We start from the raw sequence: 22,036 nt of genomic DNA, 5'->3' as shown, positions 1-22,036 counted from the left end.
TATCTCACAGCGCCACTGCTGGCCGGGAGGAAGAACTGCAACCCCATATAACACATAACAGAAATCAATGTACATCGCCCAGCGCCCCTGCCGGCCTGGAGGATGAACTGCAACCTATATCACAAAAAATCACTGATTGCCTCTAGTGGCTAGGAGGAGGAAGTGCACCCCTCCTACATTACTATAGTGCGTTGCCTGGGTGATGGCGCGGCGTGGTGACGTCACGTGTTGCCGGGGTAATCATGGCGGATCAAGACGCGGAGAGTGTGCGGACCGAGTCTCAGGGCGGAGAAGAGCCGTATGTGACTGAGTTCAGCAGGGAACAACTGCTGGAGGTGACCCGGCTTGTTAGGTGAGCCCGGATTTGTGGTGGGGAGGGGCAGGGTTGTCACTTCATCCCTTTAAACTGGGACACATATTAATTACACAGGTTCTGAGGCTGATATAATGCACATCAGGCACCAAATGAGTTTAATTACCGCCTTAATCAGCCACAGAACCTGTGTAACTAATGTGTGTCCTGGTTTAAAAGGATGAGGTGACAACTCTAGTGACAGGTCCTCTTTAAAGTGACAGGAGCGGCCATAGCTGGAGGTGACCCTACATTGATGTTATCATGGGGGAGGGGAGGTATTATATCAGTATAACATGTGATTAATAGGGGAGGAGAGAGGACACAACCCCGCCCACTGCTTGGCATATTGATATGGGCGGGGCCAGACCAGTTAGCTGCATCTTGGGGTGAAAGGTCCCAGTAGTGCTGGTAGCATAGTTGCCAACATTTAAAAAAAAAAAAAATTCCAGGGACACTTTGCAGCACAGCTATCAATTACCACACCCACTTCCCCCGAAGCTCCGCCCACTCTGCATAATTAATCACCGCCTACTTATCAGATTACAGAGTCTACTCAATATAGAGAGAATTACAGAAAATTAAAAAGGGAATTTCAAACTTAAAGCGGAGTTCCGGCCACAGAATCGTTTTTTTTTTTTAAATACCTCCTAAACAGTGACCCACCGACCTTTATTTTATCAGCTACTCCGGTTTTTTACAGTTAAATAAACAGTTAGGCAATCATAAAATCTTACTTTATATAATCTTTGCAGAACGCCTCCATCTTTGTCCGGGTTACCGGAGTCCGCAGTGGGGAAATGTCTGCTCTGCTTCCTGCTTCTAGAGGGAGGAGGCCGGTGAATCCAGCGCGAAATCTCGCGCATGCTCAGTACTATGCGATCGGCATAGTATGTGTTTCCGCCTAACATTGCGTCATTTCCTGTTTGGAAATGACGTGATGAGAGGAGCGGCCGGCCGCCTACGTCACTGCCCATTGCATCCTGGGAGCAACAAGAAAGAGCTCCCAGGATGCATTGCGGGACAGGAAGTGACGGTGCGGGCCGTGGCCAAGGAAGGAGGAAGTGGAAGTAAAGGTGAGTGTATTACAGGGAGTGCAGAATTATTAGGCAAATGAGTATTTTGACCACATCATCCTCTTTATGCATGTTGTCTTATGCCCCATACACACGTGCAGATTATCTGCAGACTTACCAAAACCATATAATATGAGGTCAAACCTAAACACTTTCAATTTGTATGCAATCTGGCAGGCCCTTGCACTACATAGAAAAGGTAAGTCTGCAGACAAAAGTCTGCAGATAATCTGCACGTGTGTATGGGGCATTACTCCAAGCTGTATAGGCTGGAAAGCCTACTACCAATTAAGCATATTAGGCGATGTGCATCTCTGTAATGAGAAGGGGTGTGGTCTAATGACATCAACACCCTATATCAGGTGTGCATAATTATTAGGCAACTTCCTTTCCTTGGGCAAAATGGGTCAAAAGAAGGACTTGACAGGCTCAGAAAAGTCAAAAATAGTGCGATATCTTGCAGAGGGATGCAGCACTCTTAAAATTGCAAAGCTTCTGAAGCGTGATCATCGAACAATCAAGCATTTCATTCAAAATAGTCAACAGGGTCGCAAGAAGCGTGTGGAAAAACCAAGGCGCAAAATAACAGCCCATGAACTGAGAAAAGTCAAGCGTGCAGCTGCCAAGATGCCACTTGCCACCAGTTTGGCCATATTTCAGAGCTGCAACATCACTGGAGTGCCCAAAAGCACAAGGTGTGCAATACTCAGAGACATGGCCAAGGTAAGAAAGGCTGAAAGACGACCACCACTGAATAAGACACACAAGCTGAAACGTCAAGACTGGGCCAAGAAATATCTCAAGACTGATTTTTCAAAGGTTTTATGGACTGATGAAATGAGAGTGAGTCTTGATGGGCCAGATGGATGGGCCCGTGGCTGGATTGGTAAAGGGCAGAGAGCTCCAGTCCGACTCAGACGCCAGCAAGGTGGAGGTGGAGTACTGGTTTGGGCTGGTATCATCAAAGATGAGCTTGTGGGGCCTTTTCGGGTTGAGGATGGAGTCAAGTTCAACTCCCAGTCCTACTGCCAGTTTCTGGAAGACACCTTCTTCAAGCAGTGGTACAGGAAGAAGTCTGCATCCTTCAAGAAAAACATGATTTTCATGCAGGACAATGCTCCATCACACGCGTCCAAGTACTCCACAGCGTGGCTGGCAAGAAAGGGTATAAAAGAAGAAAAGCTAATGACATGGCCTCCTTGTTCACCTGATCTGAACCCCATTGAGAACCTGTGGTCCATCATCAAATGTGAGATTTACAAGGAGGGAAAACAGTACACCGCTCTGAACAGTGTCTGGGAGGCTGTGGTTGCTGCTGCACGCAATGTTGATGGTGAACAGATCAAAACACTGACAGAATCCATGGATGGCAGGCTTTTGAGTGTCCTTGCAAAGAAAGGTGGCTATATTGGTCACTGATTTGTTTTTGTTTTGTTTTTGAATGTCAGAAATGTATATTTGTGAATGTTGAGATGTTATATTGGTTTCACTGGTAAAATAAATAATTGAAATGGGTATACTGTATATTTGATTTTTGTTAAGTTGCCTAATAATTATGCACAGTAATAGTCACCTGCACACACAGATATCCCCCTAAAATAGCTAAAACTAAAAACTACTTCCAAAAATAGCCAGCTTTGATATTAATGAGTATTTTGGGTTCATTGAGAACATGGTTGTGTAACGCTCCTGCGTTTTACGTATGATGTGGATTTTCAGCTGCAGAAATATTCCACTTCAGTAGTCATGTAGAGAAACGCTGAGACACCAATCCCAACTCCCAATGACTCATCGTGTGGAGGATCTCAATTCAGCAAGTAAATACACACACTCAATAAGATGTTTCCTAGAGTGACTTATGTATATAGTAACACAGTGATGATAGGCTGAAGAGACAGGTTGGGTAGAGATGGTAGATGACAGACACTTGAAAGGAAATGTTCTTGAAAGTAAGATAGTAGCAGATGGGATGCAAATAGGTTTAGCAATCATGTATGGTAGCATATGACAGAGTAGCAGGTGGACATACAAGAGAGATCAACCCAGTGCAAGAACAGGTGGTAGTAGGCTCAAGAGCTAGCAATCTTAGATAATGCAGATGTAGTAATAGTCCTTAGTATGCAGAGCTAGATAGTGTAAGCTTTAGTATAAAGGTTATAGAGGTTTCCCCTGTGGGGTACTTATCACTAGTAGCAATGTAGCAGAGGAGAGGTTCGGCAAGAGCGGATGATCCGGTAGCGGGATACAGGGATCAGCGCAGCGTGGTTCCGACAGCGAGGTATGCTTGCAAGCATGAGAGCTTCAAGACAGGTTAGCATCAAGGCACAAAGCAGTTTGAACGAACACATGTGAGTGAGAGCCGGCGATCTAAATAGCCATCCAGTCCGGCGCTCAGTGATGACAGCATCAGTCTTAAAGGTGTATGCGCACCTTACCAAAAGAGAATGGTGGGGCGCATACACTTATGAAAGAGTAATTAGGGTACCCAAAGGTACCAGAACATTACAGGTTGTTGTTCAAAAATAAAATTAATCCTCTAAAATACTCATTTGCCTAATAATTCTGCTCTCCCTGTATCTTCTGAAATAAGGTAAGTAAAAAAAAAAAAAAAAAAAAAAGCCAGGAATATCCAATTCTATTACAGGTGACAATAAGGAAGCGGATGCCATAAAATATAGAGTAAAGATTTTGTGGCCGGAACTCCGCTTTAAGGCCACAGTGGCAGAGTTGGAATAATTCTCCCATTCAGCTGCACTACTTCTGCATAACATTTATGGGCAGCCCGATTAACAGGCGCTTCCAAGGACAATATAAATTACCTGGGACAGGCTCCTATTTCCAGGGACTGTCCCAGGAAAAAAGGGACAGTTGGCAAGTATGTGGTAGTGACATCATTATTGGGGGGGGGGCATCTGTGCCCGATCATTACACCAGGCCAGCTAATCATTTCCTTCCTGGACTTCTCTCCAACCATTGTAGAGGGCCCACCCCCTAGGCTCTGTCTATCGCGGCTCTCCTCCAATCATTGCAGTCTCTGACTCCTGGTAGCTGTGAATTTGAGCTCCACCCCTGCAGTTCCCATCTGCTGTCTTCTTCTATATATAAAGATCTATGGGGGAGATTTCCTAAAAACTTGTGAACTCTGAATCTGGTGTAGCTGTGGATGGTAGCCAATCAGCTTCTAATCTCAGCTTGTTCACTAAAGCTTTGGCAATAAAACCTGGAAGCTGATTGGTTACTATGCCGAAGTGAGCCTGATTTTTGCACTCTCCAGTTTTAGTAAGTAAACCCCTATGCGTCAGGAACCCATCTGGTCATCATTAAAGTGATCTTGTGTTTTTTTTTTTTTTTTTAATAACAAACATGTTATACTTCCCTCCTCTGTGCAGTTGGTTTTGTACAGAACAGCCCGGATCCCTCTTTGGCTGCTCCTGACCCCCTCCCTTATATATATATATATAGGGCTTGACAAATTTTCCTGAAATCTAGGAGCCAGCTAAAAAAGTTAGGAGCCAGTTTTTTTTTTTTTTAAACTAACAGCCAAGCTTTATTTAATAAAATGGATACTAAATTTACACATAAATACGACTAGAACCCCACTCTCCTCTATAGCACAATTGGATGAAAACAGACTGTCTGTCTCTTTCCATCCGATGCCATCTGATCCGATCCACGGGATGGATAGAAAATAGAACCACCATCCGTCTGCTTTTGGCGGACAGGATCAGATGGCGGCAGATTACTGCTCCATAGAGGAGAATGAAGGGTCCGATCAGGTCTGCCTGAAAAACTGACAGGCGGACCTGATCAGACAGCCCGTGTGAAAGGGGCCTTCGGCTGTGGCATGGCTATGAGGAAAAAAAAAAAAAAGATTATATATATATATATATATATATATATATATATATTATTATTTATATATATATATATTATTATTTTTTTTTTTTTTAATAATAATAATTGGAAAAAAATATATATATTTTTTTTTTTTAATAAAAAGAAAATATTATTTAGTTTTTACATTTCAAAAATAAATTAAATTAATAATAAATAACCACACTCCCTGTCAAAGGTAACTAACTGGACAGGGAGATGGCATTGTGAACAAACAGGCAGTGGAAACAGTAATTACAACAGTCATTACTCCCGGCCACCACAAGAAGACGCCAGTTCCCCATTGGAAGCCTCTCATCTCAAGTAGGCCGAAAAGCCGGGGCCTCAATTTTCGGACGGCCCGGAAGTCCGTGCGCGGAAGTCCGTGCAAAAATGACAGGACACCTTCTGCAGGGCACCCCAGGCGCCAGGTCGCTAATTCTAGTCGCAAATGCGACCTGGCGCCCGGGTTTTGTCAAGGCCTGATGTATACACACACATATATAAATATATTTTATATATATATATATATATATATATATATATATATATATATATATATATATATATATACATACATACTTTAACTTATTTATAGTTATTTATTATATTATAATTTATGCTTTTGTGTTTCAAACTTTATCATACCCGAGATGTTATAAAGAAGAACACACAGTAAAAAAAAAAAATCCTATGTAAATAGTTGGTTTGGGCTGCTCATCATTAAGAATTACATGCAAAATAATGGTACTGCTTTCAGCACCCAAAATCTGAAACAATCATACCGCCAGGGAAGTTAAAGGAGAATTATACAAAAAAAAAATATTAGTTAAACCCACAAGTGCTTCTTTTTACCACTACTATTCCTTTTAAACTGGCTTATGACATTTACAAATGAAGCAACTTACAAACTGTATGAAAGGTTTAGCATGGGGAAACACTGAAAGATAAAAAGGGCATGTTATACACAACTATTTAGTTCAGTCCAAAATGAGGGACAAATGAGGATGACTTTGTTCCAAAGAGGGACATTGTTCCAAATCAGGGACAGTCCCTAAAAATCAGGAACAGTTGGGAGCTATGGAAAAGGTTCTATTGATTGGATGTCAAGTTCATTTAGCCTCCTCTGGCCAACCAACATTTTAGTCTGTGAAGATTACTAGATGGGCCCATAGATTCTCGGGCCCCTTGAGGTCAGCTTTCACTCTCAGTAGAAGAATTTCTCTCAACAAATGAAAAGTTCACCCTAAAGCCTCGTACACACGCAACGATTATCGGCCGACCGATCGGCCGTCTTTTGTCCAGTGTTGTTGTGTTGGTTGAAATGTGCTCTAGACTGCACACAAATTTTCTCGGCCAACAACAACCAACTTCAGAAGTGATGTCATGTGCTGGTTTACTTTCCGTGTGTTTTTTCTTCTCTGAGCATGCCCAGTCTTGCTCATCTGATTTTTGTCTGCTGAAATCTGTACTGACTGACGGAAAATCGGCCGTTCTGTTGACGGCCAACAAAAGTTTTATAGCCTGCACACCAGATTTTGTTCGACCGAAAAGTCGCAGTCGGTTGTCGAAAGCATCATACTAACAAGCCGACAATCGGCCGATCGGACGTTGGCCGAAAATTCACAGCCAACAATCGTTGCGTGTGTACGAGGCTTAAAAATCAAGAACTGGTCCTTCCCAAATTCTAAGGTTTTTCTTGTCTTCATCCTGCTGGTGCCTCTCGCTTTTCCAGGAGGGGATGGGAATCAGGATCTTTCATTATCTGGATGAAGAATGTCCATTGGTCATACAGGTCTGGAGCTCCGGAGACTTCCTTCCTCCAGCTTGACCAACCAGTCATGTCTTCATCTCGCACAGAACCAAGTCCACCTGGAAGATCCATTATGGGACCATATCAAGGTACACAGCGGAAGGTTCCACTAATCAGGTGCCGAGTTTATTTAGCCTCCTCTGACAATCCAACGCCTCCGTTTGTGAACATTATTAGAGTGGCCCCCTGGATTCTTGGGCCCCTTGAGATCGGCTTTCACTCTCAGTGGAAGATTTCCTCTGTTCAACAAATGATAGTTCACCTTCATAATCAACAACATGTCCTTCCTTGGTTCTTGGGCTCTTCTTGTCTTCATTCTTGAGATATCTCCAGGTTGTTTTCCTTTAAAATAATAATGGTGTCCTTCCAAGTCCATCTCAGCCGCTACTTAATTCATTGCCTCCAGGACATTCATGGTGATCCTCCTGAGGTCAAACAGGACTTTGTCTCCCATGGAAGAGTCTGCACACCCTACCAGAAGTTTGGCTACATTTTGGCCTGCAGCATCCTCGATGTGTCCAGGGACAAACTGCAGAGTTATCTCCTGGGACCTAATGCACCTTCATGGCCACCACCAATGTGTGTCCTGCAGAGTTCTCATGTTTAGTATTTTCCTGTACATAGAAATGTAGAGATGTTTGCGATAGAAGCCATAAGTAATGATATGGACAGTGGCAAAAAATATCAGAGGCTTTGTACAAGAGAGGTGTTATAGGATCTTTACCCTGGGGTTCTTAACCCCAAGGGTTTGAATGAAGAGATAAACCTTCACTCTGGGGTGTGACTATGTCACATCAGGGTTTGGGTACTTCGTCCCACAACGTTTTGTGCGGTCCGTTCTACAGTGGTCATATGGTGGACTGCATGCGACCAGTGCATTTGCTATATTAGCCCTATCGACCTTGCATCACTCCAATATCCATGCGCCCACAGTAGATACAGTGTGAAGTTATATGCCTATGGAACATAGACATTCCCAGAATCCCATTAGGTTTTGTGTGTCATCTGTATGGCCATGAACACATGCGCGAATGAACGTTTGGGTGACACCGCGCATGTTCAGTGACACACGGGTGGGTGAACATCATCCTGTATCCAAGGGTGGGCATCTAGGGACAACCCTGCAGAAACAACTAGATCCATTGCGGTACTTCAGTCTATAAGTGATAGGCAATAGGTGAGCTAATATTGATGAACATTGGGCCAATTGAGGAAATATGTACAACCTAGAGCTATGACTCAGCCTGGTCCCATATTGTACTATTTTTGTTGGTGTATTCCCTCATATTTAGGGCCTTACTAGTTGGGGAGCACAACGCTTTGCCTGTTACACTAAGCCCCCTCCGGTCCTGGACTGTGGGGAGTTTGGTGAACCATGCCAACATTCCTCCGCCTGTGTGTGTGGTGGGCTCGGGCGGCCATCTGGGACGCTCTGAGATGCCCGTTGGCCTTTGGGGCCGTCACTCTTGATGTGAGGCGTCTTTGGATGGAACCGGAAATGACGCCGCGGTGCACCCAGGAGGTGACATGTGGGGCAATGGAACGCAGGGCCGTCCATCCTTCCGGGTGTACGAGCCAGGCTTGCGTTCCAAGCCTGCATGATGTGGGGCGCTGATGGCTGCATACGCAGACCAACTGAGCATTCCTCCTCTTGGGGGGAATGGAGCATCAACCTCTACAGTCCATGATTGAAAAAGGTGGGAGTATATGGTAATCTGTGTATTCATGTATCTAGAATACATTGTGGGGATATGGGCACACATTGCCATTTTACATTCCAGTTTATGTGCATAAATTCCCATAGCCAAATTTAAGGCTTTGCATGAATCTGGGGTATTATGGTTGTCTGCTGATTCAGTCAATGATTTTCAATATCATTCTTTTTATGTCTGTTTAGATTTTTAGTTTTCTAGTGTCCTTTTTTTTTTTTTTTTTTTTTTTATTATTTATTTTTATCTATTATTTTTTTATCATTTTATCTTTGTTGCTACTACCATCATCATTTGCAATTGTTTTATGGCCGTTTTTTACATAAATAGATGACAGATTGCACTGTGGGTTCCCCTATTGCGTGGGTACAATAAACCTTCAGCACACAAACCCCATCCCAGTGACCCACACTCCTGACCTTTGCTCCCTGTGGGGCGGGGCAGAGCACTGTGGGTGGTGCAGATCGGCTATATAACACTTTGGGAATTGGTGATGGGTCAGTAATACTTTTGGCTCTGAAGAAGAAGGTTTTCCCTCGAAACACGTCAGCCAGGCATATGCGGGCGTCATCACGTCATCCAGCACCATAGGAGTATCCTGGCAGTCCTGGAGTTGATAGGTCCCAATTTCTTACATGCATGCAAATATCATGTGTTTGTGAGTACAATGTATGCTACCTCTTTGGATTTTGATTAACTTTTTAAGTGGTAATGCACGAGGTTGGTGCGCCCTTCTCTTGTTGTTGTTTTTCAGTGTATTTGGATAGCCTTGGTCCTGAGGGGGCAGCAAGACCGTAGGTGGTGTTTACAAAGACCATTAAGACCACTCACCTTCTCGCATACCACTTGAGCGCAGGAGAGATACTGTTTTGGAATATTCTCCAGTACTGCCTGACCTTCATGGCAGCACCAAACTCCCTGATGATAATGTCCAGAGGTAGTACAAGGAGATCCTTCACTATGGACTGGTCCTCTGGGATTTAAGGGATATAGGCAAACATAAGCAGCTATGGGGACAAAGAAGGGAAGCAGAATTAAGGGAAGAATTATTAAAATTTCAGTTTTCCATTTCAGCCTGTAACAATGCTTTTCCAAAATTGTCACATGCATTGACTTATCTGACTGTTGTAACCATTGTGCCTCTTCCAGCGATGCCTTGTCTACACTCAAAGCTGAAACAGAGATGTTCGAGAAGTTCTACAAGCGGCTGGACCCCAAGGACCTGTCACCGGTGGCGGTCTCCGAGGTCGGAGTATCCACCTTAGACTTTAACCAGGTCAGATGTGAGCACACATGGAGGTTTGGAGATGCTATGGGTCTTCAAACTTTCAAAACAAAGGGACAGTTTAGTGTCCTTTAGACTTTAGAGGGACCGGACTGTGACCACTGGATATTGAAAATGTCCTGGCCTCGTTGGTGTCAGTGAGAGGAATAGCGCCCCATCTTTGGTGTCAATGGGAGAAATAGTGCCCCATCTTTGGTGTTTGTGGGAGGAATAGTGCCCCATAATTGATGTCAGTGGGAGGAATAGTGCCCCATCGTTGGTGTCAGTCGGAGGAATAGTGTCCCATCTTTGTCGTCAGTGGGATAATAGTGCCCCATCTTTGTTGTCAGTGGGATAATAGTGCCCCATCTTTGTCCTCAGTGGGATAATAGTGCCCCATCTTTGCCATCAGTGGGATAATAGTGTCCCATCTTTGTCGTCAGTGGGATAATAGTGTCCCATCTTTGTCGTCAGTGGGATAATAGTGCCCCATCTTTGTCGTCAGTGGGATAATAGTGCCCCATCTTTGTCGTCAGTGGGATAATAGTGCCCCATCTTTGCCGTCAGTGGGATAATAGTGCCCCATTGTTGGCATCAGTGGGAGGAATAGTGCTCCATCGTTGGCATCAATGGGAGGAATCGTGTCCCATTGTTGGTGTCAGAGGGAGGAATATTGACCCATCATTGGTGTCAGTGGGAGGAAAGGTACCCTCAAAAGTGTCATCAATGAATAAAGCTTTGGAATTGTGGAGATCCTTGTTGTGCAAGTAACAAACATTTCATTCTCAGTGCCTCATGGGCCAGATAAAAGCCAGCAGAGGGTCACATTCTGTCACATTGAAACCCTTGGTCTAGAATAACTGATATATACAATATCCAGCCTTTACTCACTATTGTCCTTACTAAATACATTCAGTAGGCAAAAACTAAGAACATCCAATCAGAATTTACTTTACTGAAGTCAGTTCAGTACAGGATGAGTCCTGATAGTTCACTATGGGGACTGACCGATGCATTGTTAATGCCTCTATATGTTACTATAGATGTACTGTATGTAGGCTCAACATCCTTACCTGCCCTCTACAGAACAAGCACATATACAGGAAACACCGGGCGTAGTGCCCTCCTCATAGGAGCTAGAGGCCTAGACAAATCAATGCAATTTGAAGGGAGGACTTAGGGAAGAGCAGCTACTGGTCCTCATTTAATTTCCTCTGTTAGATGCGAAGCCGCCGCAGGTCAAAGTCTCGTAGTACGATCTCTGAGCGTTTGCTGAGTCTGAGTGTTGATCAAAAGCTGGAGCTGGTGACACGGGAAATGGAAGATTCCAAAGAGGAGGCACAGCAGGACGCCGAGAACACAGATCGGATCCTGCAGAGTTTCAAGGTGCGTCCTCTCGTGTTTGTCCATTTTCCTGTCTTCTATAAAGATTTTTATCATGTGAAGAGCTTCTCTATTCAGCTGTCAGACTCTCTCATGTTTAGTCCAGAAATGATCTCTTTCCTCCCTTATTAGGCCACAATGGAGGAAGCTGAGATTCGCAGTACGGAAATTAGGAAAGCCATGTACGAGTTTGAGCGAGACATCGGTAAGGCAGCTATAAGCAGGAAAAAAGGTGGAGGAGTTACCCCGGAAAAGGTTCTCCGTTACGTGGAGGAGAAGACGAAGGCAAGGGTAAGTCTCCCAGCTGGGGCTGGCGTAACTGGACCATGTTGTCCTCAATACTGATCTCCAGAAGTACTGGACATCTACATGGGGGGAAAAGATGAGGGTGAGGATAAGGTTTCCATGTGTATGATATTGTATCATGGTGGTGAACATGGCCGTGTTGTCCTCAGTACTAATCTCCTGAAGTACTGGACATCTACATGGAGGAAAAGACGAAGGCGAAGATAAGTCTTCCATGTGTATGATATTGTATGATGGTGGGGGTATTACAGCCCGGGCTACAGGAACCTCGTCCTTTTGTCTTCAAAACTGATTTTTAGAAGTACAGGCCATCTTCATGGAGGAAAAAATGAGGGCAAGCGTAACGCTTCCATGTGTACAACGCTGTATGATGGTGGGTGTATCACAGCTGGGGCTGGAGGAACATGGCCATGTTGTTCACAATACTGATTTCCAGAAGTACTGGACATCTACATGGATGAAAACACGAGGGCAAGGGTAAGTCTTCCATGTGTATGATTTTGCATCATGGTGGTGGTATCACAGCCAGAGCTAAAGAAATGTGGCCAATGGCCATGTTGTCTTCAATGCTGAGATCCAGAGGTACAAGACATCTACATGTAATAAAAGAAAAGGGTGAGGGTAAGTCTCCTATATGTACCATATTGTTTCATGGTGGGTGTATCACAGCTGGGGCAGAAGGGATGTGGCCATGTTGTCGTCAATGCTGATCTCAAGAAGTACAAGACATCTACATGGAGGAAAAGATGAAGGACAGGGTGAGTCTTCTGTGTGTACAATAACCTAGAATGGTGGGGTATCACACCTGGGGCTGGAAGAACATGGTAACCTTGTCCTCAGTACTAATCTTCAGAATATTTGGACATCTATATGGAGGAAAATATGAGGGCAAGGGTAAAGCTGTGTATACACCAGGAGATTTTTTTTTCGATTCCTGCACCTCCTCCTTCTTTCAGAGTATACTGATAAGCACTGCAGTGGCTGATCAAATGCTCCTTTTCTATCAGAACCATTTGACAGAAGCTGGTCTAAAGATCGGCTGCTGTTGAACAGAGAGGGGTGCATGTGGATCAAAATTTGTCCAGTGCCTGCTGAATCAGCCAAATTTCAATACATAAAAAAAGGGGAAAATTAACCGCGCTAAGCAAATGATATATGAAGCAGCAGCTTAAAGTGTGACATACACCCAAAAATAATAGTAAAAAACAAGCCGCGCTACTCAGTAATAAAGTGCTGTGCCCACACAATAACAAATATAATGAAAATCAAAAAAGTCCTTAAGTCTCTGAAAAAACTCCAAAGGAAATAAATAAAGTGTTCATAAGGTCCACTGGGTATGAGTGAACATCAACTAGTGGTACAAACTGCTTACCAAAGTGCCTCAAAAATTGTGCCCAATGCAGGGGTTTGAACACCAAGGATCTCCGGACGGATATCCTACAACCAGATCAGATTCCACTGTGTTTCAGGTCTTGTACCATAAGATGACTCAGCAGGCATTTAGACCACGCACATAGAAAAGAAAATGGTATAGGATCCCATAGCGTAAAACTGATATATGATAAACTTAATATATAATAGACGAGGAATATGTTCCCCTAAACCGTGAAAGTTAAGTGAAAAATTTTTTTCAGGTGTAATAACAACACCGAAAGTGCAGTGACCACCACCAAGTGTGCAATCTGCTTACCAGATAGATATATTCAAATCGCCAATAAAGTGTATAAGGACACCCAATTTTCACTGAAGGGCAATACCACCACCGATAGTACTATCTGCTTACCAGACAGAAAATACATTTTGGCCAATGAAGAGAGATGAAGAGTGATATAGATGGATACCACACTCCACACAGAAGCGGTGACCGTCACCCCAATCCACAAACTGCTTACCAGATGGATAATAAGGTAACGCCGAATGTAGGAATCAATCCACCAAGTTACATGTACTCCAAGGTTCCAACTCAAATTCCTCCAAATGAAGTAGAAATTGTATTTCACAGTGGAGGCATCAGTCACAGGGTCACATAAATAAAAATAAAATGCCCCATAGTGTAAAACTGTATACTTTAATAAAAAACAAAAGGAAAGCAACTTACAAACATCAAGTAAAGAACGCTCGGATCAGAATAATGGCAAGCCGCCGGCCAGTCGGCTCTTCCGCCCGTCCTCCGTCTCACTCTGGTGACGTCAACACGCCGCGACCGACGTACGTTTCGTCAGAAATGACGTTTCAATACATGTATACCCAGCTTTAGTTTCCCGTGTGTACAAAAATGAATCATGGTGGAAGAATCAAAGCCCGGGCTGGAGGAACATGGACATGTTCTCTCCAATGCTGAGCATAGCCACTCGAGTTATGGTGTGAGCATTGCAGTTTTCTGCTTAGTAATGTTCTTAAGCTTCTTTCTCATCTATGGGAGCACATGGAGAGCCAGGATTTTAGCAGAGTGTGGCCTTATAGGTTCCTATTCTTCTTCTTTCTTTGACAGGACAGCTTGGTAGACAAGTTACGACTGAAGAATGCTGCTTTGAAGATCCAGAAAAAGAAGCTGCAGATGCAACTGAAGCAGGTAAGACATGGGGACACTTTGTAGGGGGAGATGATATCCATCTCATTCCCTTCCTTTGAGTATGATACCCCCAGCACATATTATATTGAAACTGATATGCTGGCGGGTTCCTTAGTGGGGGTGTTTCTGGGGAATCTATTTTCTCCACAGCTGTCATGTTTGGCTCTGAAAAAATTGAAAAACGGGAGAAAATTTACAAAGCAGATATACATATATTGCTGGCGGCATCTCTTACATTAAGGTTTGTGTAGAAGACATATCAGACCCACCATCCAGTCCTTTACAATTCTGTCGGGTGACATTAAAGCTCTGTAAACCTCTTTCAGCCCATAATGACCTGAAGGCAGTCTGATCGAGTTCTGCGGATTAAACAGTCATCTGTTCTACAGCAAAAGACCCTAAGGTTTCCGTCATCCCGTCTATAACTGTATAATCACCGGGAGGTGCTTGCCTTATTGTTGAGAATAAACATGTGCAGAGCGGAAAAATGTGTTTAGTTTAGGATAGATTCATTATATTACTAATTTCTTTTCGTTGATTCCTTTTGGAATTCATTTAGTTTTGTTTATTAATTTTATAACGAATTCCAAACTTTTGGAACGTTTCAAATCCAGATCAGTCACAGAATTTATCGACCGTTTTGAATATTGTGTAAAGAATAGCTGGTTGTTAAGGAGCAGGCCATAAGGCCGGTCGCCGCATCCTTAACAACCAAGGACTCATCAGCTGTCAGTGGGATTCCCTGCTGACAGTTGAAACATAGACAAAAGAACGCTGGCAATGAAAAATGCAGAAAACAACAGCATGCCCCCCCCCCCCCCCTAATCTATATCAGGCCCTTATCGGAGCATGCAGCCCGGTACGCCAGGAAAAGGGGGGGCGAACGAGTGCCCCCTCCTGAACCATACCAGGCCACATGCCCTTAACACAGGGTGGGTGCTTTGTCCCCATGTTGATGGGGTCAAGGCTCTTTTCCCCACAACCCTGGCCTGGTGGTTGTAGGGGGTGACTTATCGTAATCTGAAAGCCCCCAGATCCAAGCCCCCCCCCCCCCCATGTGAATGAGTACATAGTACCCCTACATATTCACCAAAAAAATGTAAAAAGTAAATGAAAACCCAACAGTTTTTGACAAGTCCTTTATTAAAAAACAAAAAATAAATGTCCCCTGAAGTAGTTCCAACCTCAATAACAATGCCCGCTGCTACCGCCAACTTGAGGGAAAAAAAAAAAAAGGTCTGCACCCGACGAAGGCTTCCGCCGTCTGACAGCTCCGAAATATCTAAGGGGCAGGGTCACCCAATGACCCACCCCCCCACCCCTTGTGACGTCATCGACTGGGGCATGCAGAGTGGATGACCTCACAAGAGGCGGGGGTCACCCAATTACCTCATCGGGTTGCCTCCACCCCTTGGTTAAGGACTGTCAGGCGGCAGAGCTGTCAAACAGCGGGAGCCTTCGCCTGGTGCAGAACTTTTTTTTTTTTTTTCCTGGTCTGCAGTAGCGACGGGCATAATAATTGACGTTGGATTTACTTCAGGGAACATTTATTTTTTTGTAAGGACTTGTCAAAAAAGTTTTTATTTTTATTTACTTTTCACACTTTTTTGGTGAATGGGTAGGGCTATGTACCCCATACTCATTCACATGGGGGGGGGGGGGGCGGGATCTGAGGGCCCCTTGGTAAAGGGGACTTCCAGATTCCAATAAGTACTTCCCACAACCACAGGGCCAGGGTTGAGGGGAAGAGGCCCTTGTTCCCAACAACATGGGGACAAGGTGCACCCCCCATGCTGAGGGCGTGTGGCCTGATAAGCTTCAGGGAAGGGGGGACGCTAACTTGTCCCCCTCTTTCCTGGCCTGCCAGCCTGCATGCTCGGATATGGGTCTGATATGGATTTTGGGGGGGACCCCACGCCATTTAAAAAAAAAAACTTGGCATCGGATTCTCCTTAAAATTATGCCAGACCCAGAGGGCCTGGTATGGATTGCAGGGGGACCCCATGTTGTTTTTTTTTCTGCATTTTTCATTGCCAACATTCTTTTGTTTACATATATCTGTCAGCGGGAAAGCACTCTGACAGCTAATAAGTCATCGGTTGTTAAGGACGCAGCGGCCAGCCTGCTCCTTAACAACCAGCTATTCTTCACACAGAATTCAAATCGTTCGATCACTTTTCGACCAATCTGAATTTCAATGAAATTAGTTACTATTTCATTCGGAGAGTCGTATGCACCTGAATCTCAGAATAACCAAAAATTTGTCTGAATTGCACATGTCTAGTCGAAAAGAACTGTCAGTTATTGCCCCTGGGGCCAATCAGAATCTACAAATAAATCTGATCTTGCACAGTTGTACATGCTCCGCTCCTAGATTGAAATTAGTTCACTGCACACTGTGCACAATTCTCACAATGTGCATTAGAAGCTTCAGCAAGTCAGACAGAGCCCGCCGCATTTTCTGGCTGGAGGACAGTAAGCATCATCTAGGCCAGGGGTCTCCAAACTTTCTAAACAAAGGGCCAGTTTGCTTCAGGCTTTAGTCATCAGTGCTCTATCATTGGTTTTAATGGGAGGAATAATGCCTCCTTGTTGATATCATTGAGAAGATTATTGCCCCATTGATGGTATCAGCAGGGGGAATGGTGTTCTTTGTCTTGCCTGCATGGAGCCAGTGAATTTTATCTTCCATGTACATGCAAGAGCCAGGCTTACAGACTATATGTCACCAGGCAGTATGTGATCCTGGTGACTTTGGAGTCCGTTCACTGTAAATGTTCCAAGTCTTGTTGCTCACAGCTTATTAGATCTGCCAACACCTTGTGTTACAATGCAGAATCAGCCCTGAAATTGTACATCCTCTCTTTCAGAAGGAGGAGATGGGTGAAGTTCTGAATGAGGTGGATTTCCAGCAGCTGAAGATAGAAAATGCCCAATTTCTGGAGAGAATCGATGAGCGGAATCAGGATCTTCTCCGGTTGAAGCTGACTGCAGGAGAGACATTACAGGTTCTCAACTCCTACAAAGTGAGTGAGTGCTCAGAGGAGATCCTGGGAAGTCACGTGATGAGATGGGTCTCTGATGGTCTTGTGTTTCCTGCCAATATGTAAAGATCCAGAAAGAAGTCCTACATGTCACATGTGAGGTCTGTTCATTTCCATATTGGCTTTTCCTTTTACAGAAGAAGCTTCACCACACCACAGCAGAGTCCACTTATCTAAGTAAAGAGATCTCTGTCAGGAATGACATGCTGCAACGGATCGAACAGGAAACACAGCAAGTGGAGCAGGTACATCAAGGGAGAGTGTGAGAGTTCCCGTCGCCATTGTGGGTAGTGAAAAGTGTTCGGCTGCCATGATTTGAAGGGATTGTTCAGGGTCATGGTGAATTAAAGGGACAGCTGTTGGTCTTCAAAGACTTTAGTTGCGGAACGGTAAAGTGGTTGTAAACCTAAGACATGAAATATAAACAAAGCATATCCCGCTATAATGTGTACTTGTCCCAATTAAGAGCACTAAGTGTCATTTCTGTCTGCCCATTTCTTTCTCTGCTATCAGCATGAATCACTTTCTGACAAGTTTTCCTGACACAAAGAGAAAAATGGTGACAAGGGAGGGACCTCCAGCAGATTGACAACCTCAGTTCAGTCCCTGTGAGCTGCGTGAAGGGGGTCTGTTTTTCCTTCCAATCAGCTCTCAAAGCTCCCCTCGCTAAGCTCTGCAGAGTGTGACTTCAGCTCCCCGCTCCCTTTTTTTTTTTAAAGTCTCATGCAAGCTTATAAATTCAGCACTTTGAATAGATGTAGAGAAGACTGCAGATGGACAGGTACAACTTATGTAGGAGGATCTGTTTAATCTCTGTGTATCACCTGAGGATAGTCCCTTCACTGAGTTTATGTAAGGGTTTACAACCACTTTAAGGTGCTAGAAGCTCTCATATCTGCAGGAATGGGCCATTGACATAAGGGATTAGAGGGTCAGCAGTTGGTCTTCAGAGACTGCAGCTGAAGAATGTTCTGGGTTGGGTTGAAGGAGTATTCATATCTACAGGAATGGACGGGTGTCATAGTGGATTAGAGGGACAGCATTTGGTCTTCAGAGAGGCTTCAGTTGATGGAATGTTCTGGGTTTGGTTATAGAAGTTCTCATATATGCGGGAACAAGCCGGTGTCATAGTGGATTAGAGGAGCAGCAGTTAGCCATTGGAGAGACCTCAATGGAGGAATGTTTTGGGTTGGGTTATAAAAATTCTCCACTAGGCAGGAATGGGCTGGTGCCATAGCGGATTAGAGGGGCAGCAGTTGGCCATCGGGGAGACTTCAGCTGAGGAATGTACTGCTTTGGGTTGCAGAAGTTCTCCTCTATACAGTAACAAACCGGTATCATGGCAGATTAGAGGGGCAGTATTTGGTCATCCGAGAGGCTTCAGTTGAAGTAAGGTTCTGGGGTGGGTTATAAAGGTTTTCCTCTATGAAGACGCAGAATGGTGTCACAGTAGATTAGTGGGGCGACAGTTGGTCATCAGGGAGACTTCACTGTCCTGGGTTGGGTTACAGATGTTCTCCTCTAGGCTCTATGAGAGTACAGGCTGTTGTCAACATTGATTTCTTGGTCACCAGGGAGACTTCAATTGAGGAATGGTTTGGGGTTATAAATGTTCTCCACTATACAGAAATGGGCCTATGATACAGTAGATAATAGGGGCAGCAGATGGTCATCATAGAAACTTCAGTTGAGGAATATTCTGGGTTGGATTTTAGAAGTTTTCACATCTACAGGATCGGCTGTGGCACGGTGGATTAGAGGGACAGCTGTTGGTCAGTTGGTCATCAGTGTCTTGCTTACCCCTAACACAGGTGGTCAGACACTATAGCTAGCTTCTGTGTTCTTCATCTATAACAGCCCCCTTTCCCATAAGGCAAGCAGACCTACCTGTACTCGGTTGCCTCCAGGCCTTATACACAATGCTATAGTAGTGCCTGGCCACCATGCTGGGGCAGGCGTGAACCGAGCAAAGCAAACGAGTACTTGCGGTTGGCAGACAGGTAGAGTAGTTCAATGGCAGTCCAGGTACAAGGCAGGCACGCTACAGAAAAGTCTGGGTTAATCCGTAGTCAAATGGCAGGCAAAGTTTAGAGAATAGTCGATATCCGATCCAAGATCATAAATAGGGAAATCCAAACAGCAGAGCAGACAGACAGAGAGCTTGCACGTATTACACATGCTATCACATGCATGAGACTGAAGGCTTGGCTGGCTTAAATCAGGTTTGGGCTCCACCCAGAGACTGGTCACTTGAATAACCTTGCAGGAGGACAGACAAAGATGCGTCAAAGCCAAAACCAGGATGCTAGAATGAGACAAGTGGCAGTCAAAGAAAAGCGTTTACACACTCCTGACATTTAGGGACTTCAGTTGAGGAATGTTCTGGGTTGGGTTATAAAAGTTTCCCTCTGTGCAGAAAAAGGCCAGTATCACAGTGGATTAGAGGGTCAGAAGTTGGTTGTCAGAGAGGCTTCAGTTGAAGGAAGGTTCTGGAGTTATAAATGTTCTCCTCTATGAAAGAATGGGCTGATGTCACAGTGGATTAAAGTGTCAGCAGTGGGTCATCAGAGAGATTAAGTCGAGGAATGTGTGGGGGTTATAGAGGTTTTCATTTCTGCACACCTGTCTGCAGGAGCGGGCCAAGGCTGAAAGTCTGAATAAGAAGCTTAGGAAACAGCTGAGTGACTATCGTGTCCCGGATGTCCTGAACTACGTCCATGAGAAGATGGAACAGGAGGAGCTTGAGAAAAGTATCCGAGCTTGGCAGAGGAAGGTGGAGATTGCTGAGGTAATTGAGTATGGTGAATAGAAACCTACCTGTGACAGGTAACTCACCAAGACCTGTATGAGTGATATAATAAGTTTCATATGTCATGCTGGTGTGTAAGGCCTGAACCTGAGCGCACACACTATTTCAGATAACAAGTACTAAACATGTCTGTGTCTGATATTTCAGCTCTCTCTGAAGACGCAGCGCCGGTCCTGGGAGCAGCTGAAGGCAGCCAATGTGATGTAGAGTCGTTTCTGGCCTGGCTGGGGACATGCCGCCTAGTGTTGACCTATGGGCCAACTGAGGACAAGTTATGATCCAAATAAATGCTTTGTCACCCTATGAGTATCCTGTGTGTTCTTCTATAATTATCACTGCTGAGTGTGTCAAGTATTGTGACCAATATACAGAAAAAAAAGTTTTTCATGTAACAAAGTGAGCTTACAGCAGGAGAGACACTGCACACTGTCTTAAGCCCCGTACACACGATAAGAAATTCGGCCGGGAAATTTCGTCCGACGACCGATCTGACGATTTTCGGCTTGTTAGTACGGTGCTTTCGACAGCCGACTCCGACTTTTCAGCTGACAAAATCCTGATGTGCAGGCATTAAAATTTTTGTCCTCCGTCAACACACGTCCGATTTTTGTATCATTAGCACAGATTTCGACGGGGAAAAATCTTATGAGCAAGACTAGGCATGCTCAGAGATGAAAAAACACATAGAAAGCAATCCAACACATAACATCACTTCTGAAATAGAATTCTGTCGTACGGGAAAATTCGTGTGCAGTCTAGGCACATTCCAACCAACAGACACGCACTCTGGACAAAAGACGGACAACCGGTCGGTAGAAATTTGTTGCGTGTGTACGAGGCTATAGTATTTCTCTGAGTTGGTGGAGCAGTGCTTGGGCAAGGTCCTTGCCACCTAAGGGAAAAAGGCCCCCACCCTCATGTGCTGTAAACTTCTTCAACTGTATAGGTTGCCGGTCCTGCCCTTCTTGTGCCCCTTCCCCTTCCAACCCTGTCCTGGAGGTATCATCAAGTAAGCTGATGGAGGTGAAACCATCCTGGAAAATTCTATTGGTGATTTATGGTGTAAAAGACAATGGGATTGATGTACTAAAGAGTGCAAAATCAGGTGCAGCTGTGAATGGTAGCCAATCAGCTTGTACCTTCAGCTTGTTCAATTAGGGCTCTTTCACACAGGATGTCCGTCGGACAGACTCTGTTTTTCTCAGCGGGGGATTGATCCGCCGATCCCCCGCTGAGCAGGAGAATGACCGCTGTTCTCCGCACTGTGTGCGGAGACACAGCTGTCAGAGCCCCATACATCTCTATGGGGGAATCGGATGGAAACGGACCGTCGGTCTGTTCTCATCCGATCCGATCCGCTAGACGGATGGAAAATAGGGTTTCCATCCGTCCAGATTTGACGGATCGGGTGTCAGTGGACATGTCTCCGCTGACATCCGATGCCCCATAGAGATGCATAGGGGGAATGTTCAGATCCGCCAAAAAAACGGACAGGCGGATCTGAACGGTCCGCCTGTGTGAAAGGGGCCTTAAGCTTTGACAATAAAACCTGAAAGCTAATTGGTTTCTGTGCACAATTGCACCAGATTTTGCACTTTCCAGTTTCAGTAAATCAACCCAAATGTGTCTAGTAGTTGGTGACATCCTTCTGGACTTTTTCTGTAATGTTGTATAAATATCTTCTCCAAGCCACATCTTCAGTTCTAATGAGGGTGTTTTCACACTAACACTTTTGGTGTGCACCCGGGTTCGATTGACGTCAGAATTCGGTTCTTTTTGATGATGTGAACACCGTCTTTGAACTCGGGTGCGCACCCGCGAACCGTACCCGAGTC

The 22,036-nt window shown here is 44.7% G+C and overlaps 1 protein-coding gene across 1 annotated transcript; it reads left to right on the top strand.

Moving 5' to 3' along the window:
* The first annotated feature begins 212 nt into the window (after positions 1–212).
* On the top strand, positions 213–20,507 carry CFAP263 (cilia and flagella associated protein 263). Its single transcript, XM_082271104.1, has 9 exons — positions 213–352; positions 9,973–10,099; positions 11,309–11,473; positions 11,603–11,761; positions 14,268–14,348; positions 17,219–17,374; positions 17,530–17,637; positions 20,025–20,180; positions 20,349–20,507. The coding sequence occupies exons 1-9, from the start codon at positions 243–245 to the stop codon at positions 20,406–20,408; spliced, it is 1,122 nt and encodes a 373-aa protein (XP_082127230.1). The 5' UTR covers positions 213–242; the 3' UTR covers positions 20,409–20,507.
* Positions 20,508–22,036: the final 1,529 nt, after the last annotated feature.

The sequence above is a fragment of the Pelophylax lessonae genome (assembly GCF_965119305.1).
Source record: "Pelophylax lessonae genome assembly, chromosome: 10".
NCBI lineage: Eukaryota > Metazoa > Chordata > Amphibia > Anura > Ranidae > Pelophylax > Pelophylax lessonae.
The sequence above is the reverse complement of the archived record's forward strand: the minus strand, read 5'-3'. Positions and strand labels throughout refer to the sequence as shown.

Coding starts and splice junctions, on each gene's coding strand:
- CFAP263 (XM_082271104.1), top strand. CDS start 243: ATGGCGGATCAAGACGCGGAGAGTGTGCGGACCGAGTCTCAGGGCGGA. Junction 10,100..11,308: donor CCACCTTAGACTTTAACCAG/GTCAGATGTGAG, acceptor TTCCTCTGTTAG/ATGCGAAGCCGCCGCAGGTC. Junction 17,375..17,529: donor AGGTTCTCAACTCCTACAAA/GTGAGTGAGTGC, acceptor TTCCTTTTACAG/AAGAAGCTTCACCACACCAC.